This window comes from Lithobates pipiens, unplaced genomic scaffold, assembly GCF_037356315.1.
Source record: "Lithobates pipiens isolate NorthernLeopardFrog02 unplaced genomic scaffold, aLitPip1_a1.2 Scaffold_8, whole genome shotgun sequence".
Classification (NCBI taxonomy): Eukaryota; Metazoa; Chordata; class Amphibia; order Anura; family Ranidae; genus Lithobates; species Lithobates pipiens.
Window position 1 is genome coordinate 47,309,613 of NW_027507903.1, and position 13,599 is coordinate 47,323,211.

The window sequence follows — 13,599 nt, forward strand, 5'->3', positions numbered from 1 at the left end:
AAGAATGCTTCATTTTTAGCGTGGATGATGGCCTTAGTGACTCTATTCTTGGTTTCTGTTACAGTAAGAGAGAGAGACTTCCGAGCCATCACAATGGTCTGTTTTATGGCCATAGTATCTTGTAAGAACAACTTAAACGGAAGTTGGGTTAAATCAGAGGGGTAAGAGTTGAGTAGTGCTATGAGCAGATTGGGGGGAATCACTGTTAAAAAAAAAAAAAAGGTGGAGATGATGTAGAAGATTTCTGTCCAGAAGCTGGCTGCGGCAGGACACAACTACCAAGTATGTAGGTGTGTACCTAGGCCTCTGCACCCTTAAAAGCACTGGATGAAGGATATCTACCTCATTATTTAAATGAATTTACCAAGTCATGACTGTGCTTTATACTTATAATTACCCCTTATTATTCTCCTTGAATCCTTTTCGCACCCCTACTAACCTTTTATATAAGAACATATAGTCGCATTTCCTTACTTCAGGAAACACCTGTTGTATTATACACTGAACACCTTCGGGAGACTCCTACCATTTCTACACCTATCGATATCTGCCAACACTCCTGGATCTTACTCTCCTTCTAAGTAACCTTTTCTCCAAGGATACTATCCCTCCCCCTCTCAGATAGACCTTTCAAACTCCTTGTTTTTTTTTTTTTTTTTTTTTTATTCCCTTCATCCAACATATGATAACGTTGGATCCTTATCATCGGCACATAGTTTTGTTACAGACTTTCTGTTTATTTTATGTAATTACTTTCTAGTCATAACTTCATACCTACACACTATTTTTTTGACCAACCTTCCATACAATTTGCTCCTATACTATATTATAGTATCCAGTCACAGTGAGTTCCCATTTGGGGTGACTGGATACAGTCGCAGTTTAGCATAACGTTTACTTCAAAGCTAGACCTAATTATTTTGTTTTACAACTCTGTAGATTGCTGTTTGTAAAGATCTACATTTTCCAATCTGCTTTCAATCTTTTGTTAATGTTAATATACTGTTATCAAGATTGTATACCTGACAAAATCGAATAAAACTTTATTGAAAAAAAAAAAAAAAAAGCAGTTAGAGGTGTATGACGGGACAAATGTGGTGATTCTCACGGGGACCAGATACCGGCAAATCAGAACTTTGTAGTTTCTTTCTAGGGTGTTAGTATTCTGTGTTGAACTTTTAGTTGCATCCCAATTTCTGGTATCTGGAGAGACTCTGAGGTCTTGTTCCCATCTGGATGTGTATATAGGGGGGTTAGAATTTGGTTCATCCAGTAGTTGCTGATACAGTGTAATCAAAATATTGGGCCTGGGAAATGGGGGTCATGGCAGCATATGTGTTATCGCCCTCAAATCTCAACTAAACCACCGTGTCCCACCCCAGCTACTTACTTTCCGGATTTATGGCTACGGTGCCATGAAAGTCTCCAGAGATCGACTACACAGCTGTGCACAGCAGTAAGAAGATCCTGAATGATAAAATGTAATTATCACAGAAGGTTGCAACTCTATGTATGTAGCTGGGGTAGGGGTGGATTAGCTAAGATTGAGGACAGGGTCAATTTTTTTTTTTCCATTTAAATTTTTCTGACTACTTGTGAAATCTGATTGGTGGCATTGACTACTACATCTTTATTCTTAGTGCTATGTTGTTGAATAAATCCTTTTTTGTGATCCACTGATGAACTACAAAGTATCTAATGTTGTATTCTGTCACAATGTTTGTATTTAAAGCATTACTGGGGGGCTTTGATATTCGAGAGAGCATCGGTGTAATAGAAGAGCACATTAACAGACAGGTGAGTCAACCATACATTACATCATAGTTTAAGGGTATTTATTCAAGAGATAAAACTATAGTTCTACCAGTTTACAAAACTCTGGTTTGGCCACTTCTTGAGTAAGCTGACCAGTTTTGGTCACCAGTCCCCAGTGGCGGTGTCCTGTCGGATAGTGTCCCTCGTCGGATAGTGTCCGCTGTGTATATAGTGTCCGCATGCGCAGTACACAGGACAAGCAGATTGCGAAAATAGCTGAAGATGAACGGCACCTGCGCCGTGAGTCCAGGTTCTAGCCCCACCATCCAAGTGGACAGAGTTAGAATAAAGAGTCGAGCGAAACAAGGCCATGCCTGAAGTGTGGTGAGCGAAGCCCTATGTCCACTTGGATAGCAGGCACCGTTCATCTTCGGAGATTTTCCGAATCTCCTTCTGCTCCGTACTGCGCCTGCGCAGTTCAGAGCGGACACTTTTCGATGGCCAGACTGTATATGTCACAACACCGGCACAAGGTCCTCCAACGCCCAGGGCAAAGATGCCAAACCGCGCCTCCCCTCCCTTGGGGTCAGGGTGAGCAGTGATCATAAGTGTGCTCAGGGGGTGTGCCTGGGCACACCCTAATCACCCTGTGTGGTTCAGGTCCCCCCTGTTGATATTTCACCAAAGCCCCCCAATGGGGCTCCTAAAAGGTTGTAAAAAAAAAAAATAGAAATAAAAAAATACTTACACTGTCCACTGCCCTACTGACACCAACCTAGGCCCTACAGAAAAGTCCACTGCCTGCTAACACTGTCCATGTTTTAATACATTTGGGGTGCACACCCTAATGCAATAGGCTGAGCACACCTATGGCAGTGATGTTGCTGTCACTATTCCATTCAGCCTTGTAACAGAAGCATCTGGCACAGAGCACCCCATCCCTGCAATGCAAGAATCCATTGTGCCCATGGGCGCTTCCCATCCTGTCCCGACTCTGCCAGTCCTCAAAAAGCATGTTCTTGAACTGAAAAGAGTCCAGAGAAGAGCGACAAAACTAATAAGGGGGTTGGAGGGCTTCAGTTATGAGAAACGACTACAAACATGAAACGTATTCTTTCTGGAGAAGAAACACTTGAGAGAGGATATCATCACAACATACAAATCTTTAAATGGTGACTCCAGTATTTGGAGGAAACTATTAAATCTAAGGTCTCTAAAAAAAGACACATGGCCACACAATGAATTAGGACGAGAGGCAGTTCACTCTTAAACTGTGTAATGGGTTCTTTATTGTTAACATTTTCCGACAACAAAATCCAATTGCGTAAATTCCGATCGTGTGTAGACAGTTCCGACGCACAAAGTGCCATGCATGCTCAGAATAAATTACGAGACAGAAGCTATTGGCTACTGGCTATTGAACTTCCTATTTATAGTCCCATTGTACGTGTTGTAAGTCACCGCGTTTTTGACGATCGGCATTTCCGACAACTTTGTGTGACCCTGTGTATGCTAGACACATTTGAGCCAACATCCGTTGGAAAAAATCTGATGGATTTTGTTGTCGGAATGTCCGATCGTGTGTATGGGTCATTAGAGTAATAAGAATGTGGAACTCCCTTCCACAGTTGGTGGTGTCAGCGAGCAGTGTAGATAAATAAAAAAAACCTTTTAGATATGTTTCTTCTAGAACACATTGTACAGGGATATTGGAAATGGTATTGATATAAACACACACACACACACACACACACACACACACTCTCTCGGGTTGAACTGGAGGAACTGGTGCCCATTCAACCCTACCAACTATGTACCGATGTAAAGAGACACAAAATTTTTTATTTCTTTAATGGTTTACATCCTTTTTTGTAGATTTCCCCCATAGATAGTCTACGCCTGCTATGTCTGCTGTCCATCACAGAGAATGGTAGGTGTGATCTTATATTACTGTAACTTTATCTGTAGAACATTGTGAATTTGTGTCTCATGCCATTACTAACTATATCATGTTTGCAGGTTTAATATCTAAAGATTACAAATCACTGAAGACTCAATACTTACAGGTATGTGATGCTAATAAATCTTTCATCAGTAAACCTAGAAATGTTTTCTTCTGTGGGGTCCATAGAAATCTGCTTTTTAATAAAATGTATTTGCGGAGATGTAGAACTCTGTCCATTTACATTCCAGTGTCCGTACAAGCACTCCCGCATATTTTATTAATTGCTGTGTACAGCTGATAATCACATGGACATCACCATGCACAGAGCAGGACTGAAATTTAATTTAAATCTGCAGATAATCTAGATCAGGGGTCTCCAAACCTTTTAAACAAAGGGCCAGTTTTCTGCCCTCAGGGGAGCCGGATTGTGGTAATTGGGGGTAGAAAATGTCCCCGGCTCTGCCTCAGTGACTTTAAAACATGGACTGAGGGTTGGTGGTCAGTGGAAGGAGGAATAGTACCCCATCATTGGTATCAGTGGATGAAATAGTACCCTTTATCATTGGCATCAGTGGGAGGAATAGTACCCCATCATTGGCATCAGGGGGAGGAATAGTACCCCATCATTGCGAGGAATAGTACCCCATCATTGGTATCAGTGGAAGAAGTAGTGCCCCATCATTGGTATCAGTGGGAGGAGGAATAGTACCCCCATCATTGGTATCAGTGGGAGGAGGAATGGTACCCCATCATTGGTATCAGTGGAAGAAATAGTGCCCCATCATTGGTATCAGTGGGAGGAGGAATAGTACTCCATTGCTATCAGTGGAAGGAGGAATGGTACCCCATCATTGGTATCAGTGGGAGGAGGAATGGTACCCCATCATTGGTATCAGTGGAAGAAATAGTGCCCCATCATTGGTATCAGTGGGAGGAGGAATAGTACTCGATCATTGCTATCAGTGGGAGGAGGAATGGTACCCCATCATTGGTATCAGTGGGAGGAGGAATGGTACCCCATCATTGGTATCAGTGGAAGAAATAGTGCCCCATTATTGGTATCAGTGGGAGGAGGAATAGTACTCCATCATTGGTATCAGTGGAAGAAATAGTGCCCCATTGTTGGTGAGGGAGGGATAGGGACTCATATTATTTGGAAGAATAGTGCCCCAAGGGCTGGATAAAGGCTAGCAAAGGGCTGCCTCTGGCCCTCGGGTCACAGATTGGAGAACCCTGAATTAGATTATAGCAGTAATATGATAAAAGTATAATATAAAGCAGTAACATCTAGACTTTACAATTATTGTTTAGGTAGGTACACCTTGCAGCAAAATATCTTAACTAGTTAAAGGACAAATGTATATTTATTAAAGTTATCCTTATTAGATCCCAACACCCTCCCACAGAACCACTGTTAACCTCTTCACAAATGCTTAACACATGTGTGGAAGCAAAGGGGAGGGCGGGGGTGTTTTAACACCCTCATGCCACACATATGCGTCACAGGGCAGCCAATGTTTCTGTGGTAGGAGCACACTGTCTGAGCTTTGAAAGGCAGCTCTTAGTCGCCACTAATAATCAGTAGCTGGACCGTATCCTGATCATGTGACCTCTCTGACAGCCAATCAAAGTGGTCATGTGATCTTTCCCTCCCCCTGCTGTTCAGTACATTTAAAGGAATGCAGGGACAAGATGGAAGGGGTTAAAGTGACACTAAGACCCCTTTCACACTGGGGCGTTTTTCAGGCGTTTTTCATGCGCTTTAGCGTTAAAAAATACGCCTGAAAGAAGCCGCAACTGCAATCCCAATGTAAAAGCCTGAGTGCTTTCACACCGAGATCCCTTTCACACTGGGGCGTTTTTCAGGCGCTTCAGCGTTAAAAAATACGCCTGAAAGAAGCTGCAACTGCAATCCCAATGTAAACGCCCGAATGCTTTCACACCAAGGCGCTGCGCTGGCAGGGCGTCAAAAAAAGTCCTGCAAGCAGCTTCTTTGCAGCGCTTTTGGAGCGGTGAATAAAGCGCCCCTTCCCATTGAAATCAATGTGAAGCGCCTGTAAAACGCCTGAAAAACGCTATTGGCAGCAGCGTTTTGTGGGCGCTTTTAACCCTTTATTTGGCCACTAGCAGGGGTTAAAAGTGCCCCAATAACGCTCGAAAAACGCTGGTAAAGCGCTGCTAGTTTAAAGAGGAAGTAAACCCTGATGGGTTTACTTCCTCTTTTTTTCCCTGCAAAGGTAAAGCATAATGGACTACTATGCATCGCATAGTAGCTCATTATGTGTCACTTACCTGACACAGGAGCCAGCGAAGTCGCCGCTGTCACCTGTAGTCCGCCGCATCCATCTTGGTTGTGGCGTCTCTCGCAGCTCCGACGAATGACAGCGGAGAAGCCGCGATGACGTCACTCCCGCGCATGCGCACGGGAGTCGCGTCTCGGAGCTCCGACGCTGCCATTCGGCGGAGCCGCGATGACGTCACTCCCGCGCATGCGCACGGGAGTCGACAAATTAGGCAAATCCATTCTTGGACTTGCCGCATTTAGTGCGCCTGCGCGCCGCTGTCTACGGCGCATGCGCCGTAGACAGCGGTGCCCATTTTCGGGCAAATATCTCCTAAACCATATAGGTTTAGGAGATATTACTTGGACCTACAGGTAAGCCTTAATCTAGGCTTACCTGTAGGTCAAAGTTGTTTGGAAGGGTTTACTTCCATTTTAAGCGGCGCTTTACGAGCGTTTTTCGGGCGCTGACATTGTGAAAGGGTTCTTAAAGCACTTGGGCTTTCACATTGGGACTGCAGATGAGGCTTCTTTCAAGCGCTTTACAGGCGCTTTTTTTACCGCTAAAGCGCCTGAAAAACGCCTGAAAAACGCCCCAGTGTGAAAGGGGTCTAAACGATATCCTTATTCTCTTAATGATCCTTTTTTTTAAATATATTTTTCATTAAATCTTACTGTGTTTTTCTGCCCTCTTTGAGCTCCCACACCTCCCTTTCCTTCTCACTTCTGTTTGGAGCAAGTAGTGCACATTAGTTGGGGTCATGTGCACTGCTCTGTGCAGACTACAATCCTACAGTCCTTTGTCCATGGACAAAGGACTGTAGGATTGTAGTCTGCACAGGAGTGAGCATGAGTACATGAGCACAGGAGTGATCATGGAAGGGTGGCTATGTTCCTACATACAGTGGGATCATGGAGAATGAACGCAGGCAGAATCTGGGGCAGACTTAGAGCAATTGAACGCACCTGAAGGTATTAGAACGCATGCTTGAATAGAATTTCCTTTTTCTAAAGCAGAGTTTAGTGTCACTTGAAGTCCCATACTTACCTGTGCTCTGTCCACCAAGATCTTTGCAGTAGAGCCTTCCCAGCACTGCAAACCGTTTCTTCAGAATTCTGTTAATGCTTCTGATTTGTTTTCCTCTTAAGGCATGGGTCGAATTTCGAAAGAATTTTCTTTCGAAAATCTTATCTAAGAATTTTAGTTTGAATTTCGCACCATTAGTGGGCTGCAGCTTCAGAAATTTTTGTGTGGCCATCGCATTTGAGTAATCGGGCATGTTGGAAATTTTTTGAAAAACTAACGATTTTCTAATCAATGATGGGAGAATCTTGCGTGAAATGAAAAAAAAAAAAAAGAAATGCGCATGTGCAATAAAAGAAAATTCCCAGAAAGAAAAGAAGATTCCCAGCCACGAAAATTATTTTCTGTAGCAGCAGGAGGTGAAATTGAAGGCTTGATTGGCCTAATTTCGAAATCAACGGTGGCATCATCGGATCACAAAAGGCATGAAATTTCTTATTTTCAAAAGAAAATTATTTTGAAATTCAACCACGTATTTTCAGCCTTAAAGGGGTTGTAAAGGTTCGTGCTTTTTCACCTTATGCATCCTATGCATTAAGGTGAAAAAACACCTGTCAGTGACCGCCCCCCAGCCCCCCCGTTTTACTTACCTGGACCCTCGAACTTGTCCCACGGGGACGCGCCATCTCTCTGCTAGGGGTTCCTTGGCTGTTGATTGGATAGATTGATAGTAGCGCAGCCATTGGCTCCCACTGCTGTCAATCAAATCCAGTGTTGTGGCCGACGCGCGCACGCGGGGGGGGCGGCGGGATCTGAATCCTGCATTTAGTGTCTATGGACACCGAATGCTGGACTCGGAAGCACGCCCGCATGGTAACCCCCCCCCCCCCCTCCGGGAGAGAGCGCTAGTCCCAGAGGGGGAGGTTATCTGACGTGGGGCAAAGCCAAGAGAGCTGCTGAGGGACCCCAGAAGATGAGGTCCGGGGCCACTCTGTGCAAAACAAGCTGCACAGTGGAGGTAAGTATAACATGTTTTGTTATTTAAAAAAAAAAAAAAAAGAACCTTTAGTGTCACTTTAAGCTCCATAAACACTATTAGATTTTCTGCAGATTTCGATCTTCAGATTTACCAAAACTATATAATATGAGGTCAAGCCTTAATAGTTTCAATTTGTATGCAATCAGTCAGGCCCTTGAACTACATGGTTTTGGTAAATCTGAAGACAAAAATCTGCAGAAAATCTAATAGTGTGTATGGAGCTCCTAACTCTCAGGTTGTACAAATACCATGTCTGCTCATCTGAGTACCCCAGAAATTTACAGTAAAACACCATTCGGGGTCACAGCTCAGTTTCCAAACATATTTATAACGGCTTTGCATCCTGTATCTTTTGTAGAGTTATGGCTCAGAGCACCTGCTGACATTCTCCAACCTAAAACGAACCGGCCTCCTCACTGAACAAGTCCCTGGAGAGACGCTGACTGCTGTGGAGAGCAGGGTCAGCAAACTGGTCACAGACAAAGCAGCAGGTCAGAGACTTTCTCTAAAGTAAACCTGTTGTAACAAAGGCCTATGTAATTCGCGCAAATCAAAATCCCAGAAAAAGTGCATACATATAGAGTAATTAGGAGTATGCAATAGTATGTTCTGATACATACAGTTGTATGAAAATCTTGATTTAAAGAGGCACTCCACTTGTGTTGAGGGGAAATAAAAACATTCCCCTCTTGGTGATCTATTTACATTGCAGTGATTTAAAAAAACGTTACAGATACACATCATGTGAGTAGATGGATCAAAGTCTTTCAGCAATTGTGTCCTGACATGTTTCGCCCGCTGGGGCTTCATTGGGGGATATTTGTTGAAAGACAGAATAGATGACTGCATAAAACAGTTACAAACTTACAAAGTAATGCAATGACAATATACATAAAGATATGTATTGCAACCTTCCATGTCCATTAGTCACCCACCAACCAGGGCTTATTACCTGCATGCTGATGTTGAGCCACTAATAGAATGGAAGGATGAGCGCTGGGCTGCACTCAAGAGACTGGCCAGAGAAGGCCCATGACCAAAGGTGGGGCCAGTCTATCCAAAAAAATAAGAATAACTAGGGATGAATTGGAAGAGGAAGAGAGAAGGGAAGGGGGGAGGGGGATAGAAGGGGGTAATGGAGTAGGGAATCAATAGAAGATGGGGAAGGAAAGAGGAAGGGGGAAGAAGGGGGAGGGGGGAAAGGGAGGGGAGGGGAAAGAAGGGAGGGAGAATGCAATCAATAGAAGATGGGGAAAGGGGGGGGGGGAAGAAGGGTGGGGGGAGGGGTATAGGAGGGGTAAGGGAAAGGGAATCAATAAAAGATGGGGAAAGAGAGAGGGGGGGATAGAAGAAGGGTAGGAAAAAGGAAGGAAAACCCATGGCAGGTAAGGGTGGGATAATGTGGAATGTGGAATGTTGAAATATGGATGTGGAAGGGAATATGTGAAGAATACAGAGGAAAAAGGTGATTAGTGATTGACTGTGATCAAATGAATCAGTGATGTATGTACTTACGGACCACAAAAACAGGGTCTTAAAAATGAGCCAGGGGTGCCGAAATAGAACACGGCCTTATCTGATTAAAGAATGCAAGCCAAAATATATATATTTTTTTTTTTTTACATTTTAAGATATTAGTTGTTTATGTGGAAAATGAATGCTTGTTCTTGCTCAATGAATGAAAACAAAAGAGCTTACATTTAAAATAAATAATGTACACTGGTCATCTTATATATTTGGATACTTTTGGTAAAATAATGTGCGTGTGTGTGTATATAAATATAAATAAATAATAATAAAAAAAAAAAAAAGTACAATAAGTACAATTCATAAAAAAATGTATTACATCACTAGTCATTTTTCAAGCAACTTCAAAGTTCACAAAATTAGATTGTGGTTGAACAGTTTGCTATATTATCTCTCTTAAATTTCCTGTATTTCATCTCCCACTTTATGTTACCTTTAGGAAAAATTACTGATGCGTTCTCATCTTTAGCCAAGAAGAGCCATTTTCGTGGTATCAGCAAAAGACTTGGACTAGTAAGTGGTTTAGGATTTGATTCAACAACTTCAGGCACCACCACTGTGCTACTAAATTGATGTTGTTCTAGAGCAGTGCTTCTCAACCTGGGGGTCGGGATACCCTCTGGTCACAAATGACGATTTGTCAGGGGTCACTGAATCCTGGACTGTTCCTGAAGCCCACACCGCTCTCCCAGCCTTTTCGTGGCCACACAGCAGGGCTGTCCCTGGAGCCTGTGGAAATCCAGCTGAGCTGTTCCTGGAGCCCACAGCCGCCCACTCAGCAGCTTTGCAGCCTCCCATTAAGTTCCCGGCATGGGTGGGGGGCAGGGACTAGAGGTGAGCTGACTGGTGAGGATTGTGAAGTGGGAGGGGCTGGAGGAGACCCCCATCTTCTTATTTTGGCATAGGTGTCACCGCTGCGAGACACAACAGAGCTGGAGACACAGTGAAGCCGGAGACACAGTGAGTAACACTACCTGTGATTAGAGTTGCCATTTAAAAGTCCCCGCTACAGTTCTCAGATCAAGAGATGACCTTGATCAAGAGCACCTACCCTGTTTCCCCGAAAATAAGACCTAGTGTGATTGTCAGTGATGGCTGCAATATAAGTCCTACCCCCCAAAAATCCCTAGTTTAAGTCCTTGTAGGTCTTATTTCCAGGGTAGGGCTTATTTTTGGGAAAACAGGGTAGGGCTTATTTAGGGTGTAGGGCTTATATTGCAGCCATCACCGACAATCGCGCTAGGTCTTATTTTCGGGTAAACCGGGTAAGCTGGCTGATCATAATACCAAAGCTTTATTGAACAAGCTGAAGTTAGAAGCCGATTGGCTACCATGCACAGCTGCACCAGATTCTGAGTGCTCCAGTTTTAATAAAACTACCCCATGAGTTTTTTGTTTTTTTTACTAAGGAACTTGCGAGGAGGTCTCTGCGCTAACTATGCAATGTTGGTACAGCGATCTCCCCGCTGAGCTATTGTGTTCTAACAGAGGGACCACTCCCCCACCACTAGAACACACTAATTGGATGCTGATCGGCAGATGTTTTTCTGGTATGCCCGTTAAAGGCTGTTTTACACATGTAAATGTGATAAACTTGGTGTTAATACTATTCATCTGTGTGTTAATGTTTTAATAATTGTCTGTTTTTATTTATAGAATTTATAAACCTATTTTATTAATCATTTACGGGGGGGGGGGGGGGGGGCAAAGCAGATCTTTGGGAAGAACTTTGGTTTGGGGTTAATACAAAGCCCAATTTCAATGTTTTGGCTTTATTTTTTATTTTTGGACCTTTTTACAAATATTTGCAGGTCGAAAAAATAAAATCCCCATCAGAGTCCCCCTTTACATAGTTAGTCAGGGCGAAAAAAAAAGACACAAGTCCATCTAGTTCAACCTATAAAAGGGAAAAAGAAAAAAAATACAATCTTATACCCACAGTTGATCCAGAGGAAGCCAAAAAAAAAAAAACAGCAAACCATGATCCAATTTGCTCCAGTGGGGAAAATCCTTTCTGATTCCTCAAGAGACAATCTGATATTCCCTGGATCAACTTTACCTATAAATGTCAGTAGCCAGTTATATTCTGTACATTTAGGAAAGAATCCAGTCCTTTTTTTTTTAAAGCTATCTACTGAGCTGGACAGAACCAGCTCTTGATGGATTCTATTCCACATTTTCACAGCTTTTACTGTGAAGAAACCTTTCCGTATTTGGAGATTAAATCTCTTTTCCTCCAGACGTAAAGAGTGCACCCTTGTCCTCTGTGATGACCTTAAAGTGAATAACTAAACACCAAGTTCCCTATATGGACCATGTATGTATTTATACATGGTGATTATATCCCCCCTTAATCTCCTCTTCTCAAGAGAGAATAAATTCAGTTCCTCTGATCTTTCCTCATCTCTGAGCTCCTCCATGCCTCTTATCAATTTGTCTGCCCTTCTCTGTACTTTCTCCAGTTCCCTGATATCCTTTTTGTGAAATGATGCCCAAAACTGAACTGCATATTCCAGATGAGGTCTTGCTAATGATTTGTACAGGGGCAAAATTATATCTTTCTCTCTGGAGCCTTTACATTAGGGTCCCTTCCAGAACCCCCCCCCCTTTAGATTAGAGTCTGCATCAGAGCCCCCCACCTACATCAGAGTCTGCATCAAACCCCATTGTGCATCAGGGTTTCCATCAAAGTCTTCCTTGCATCTCAGCCCTCATCAGAGTCCCCACTTGCATCAGGGTCCTAATCCAAGTCTCCCATTACATGAAAGGTGCGAGGAGGGTTGAAGCGAGGACCATAGGCAGCCTCTGTTGACCTTAGTCCTCAAGCTGTGTGCAATAAGGATGCACCCTAACCCTAGCTGGGGGCTAATAAAAGTTGGTCTGCATGTGGCCAGTGGGCCATGGTTTAGAGACCCCTGGCCTAGCAGAAAAATAAGGCATGCACAAGACTCAATACAAAACACACAGCACTAAATAAACACAATGCACACAGCATATACAGTACAGAATGTACAACATACAGCATACACAGAATGCAATGGTCATGTGACTGATGTGTGCATACAAGGGAGCATAAGAAGACAAAACTTGAGCGCAGTCACTAAGGGTAAGAGTATAGTGCTACCACTGTATATCACTCTATATAATGTGTGAAGCTATTAATACAAGCAGGGTAAATAATAAATCCTCAGATACACTTAAAAGAAGGTATATAGTTGATGAGTATCAAAATCTGTCTGGTATCTTTATTACTGCATGAATTTAGGAACACATGGACATTTGGGACATCATTTTTTTTTTAAAATCATTTAATGTATACTTGAGTGATATATGTTGCATTGTTATTAAAGCGGACCTTCAGTCATTTTTAAATCTTTCTTCCATTTATTAAATCTTCTGCCTTTGTTGTTTTAACTTTGGATAGTAAAACATCTTATTTCTGCCAGTAAATACCTTATACAGCCCACTTCCTGTTTCATGTCTGGTCATTAGCCTAGGCTTATGACATCATGCACAGCTCTCTCTCTCACTCTCTCTTGAAAGTTTGCCAGAAAGGGAGGGGGTGAGTCATAAGAGGGCCAATGGGAGCTGCAGAGCTGGAGGTGTACCTCCTGTGTGTCTGTGTAAACCCAGAAAGTGAACAGGCAGCAGCTTCAGATGCCCACAGTTAAAATGGATACAGCCAGACTCAGTGGAGGGAGATTTCTGCATATTTGGCAAGTACAGAATCACAGTATATATAAGATAATATGCAAAGTGGTTGGAGGGAAGCTTCAGAAAGGCAAAGATGTTTTTAATACAAATTATGTGAGCAGACTGCAGTTCCTCTTTAAGAAATTGCATTTTATATTTGTACTGCGTGGAGGGTTGCCACCTGTCTGGGATTCACCCGGACAGTACAGGTTTTAAATCATTTGTCTGGGTTTCAGTCCACCTGAAACCTGCACACATTATTCAGACAGGAATGTGGCTCGGAACAGAGCTTGGCAGGAAGGTGCGCACCGCATTACTATTCTCTTTGGAGTGCC

At 43.0% G+C, this 13,599-nt stretch overlaps 1 protein-coding gene across 2 annotated transcripts in view; it reads left to right on the forward strand.

Annotated features, from left to right (window-relative positions):
- VPS33B (VPS33B late endosome and lysosome associated) overlaps nucleotides 1-13,599 on the forward strand; it is a 71,998-nt gene that overhangs the window by 52,527 nt on the left and 5,872 nt on the right. For both annotated transcript variants that reach the window (XM_077472353.1, XM_077472354.1), the window contains 5 exons: nucleotides 1,733-1,797; nucleotides 3,631-3,685; nucleotides 3,775-3,821; nucleotides 8,403-8,535; nucleotides 10,011-10,084. In XM_077472353.1, the coding sequence (XP_077328479.1) occupies nucleotides 1,733-1,797; nucleotides 3,631-3,685; nucleotides 3,775-3,821; nucleotides 8,403-8,535; nucleotides 10,011-10,084 (374 nt within the window). The remainder of the gene's footprint in view (nucleotides 1-1,732; nucleotides 1,798-3,630; nucleotides 3,686-3,774; nucleotides 3,822-8,402; nucleotides 8,536-10,010; nucleotides 10,085-13,599) is intronic.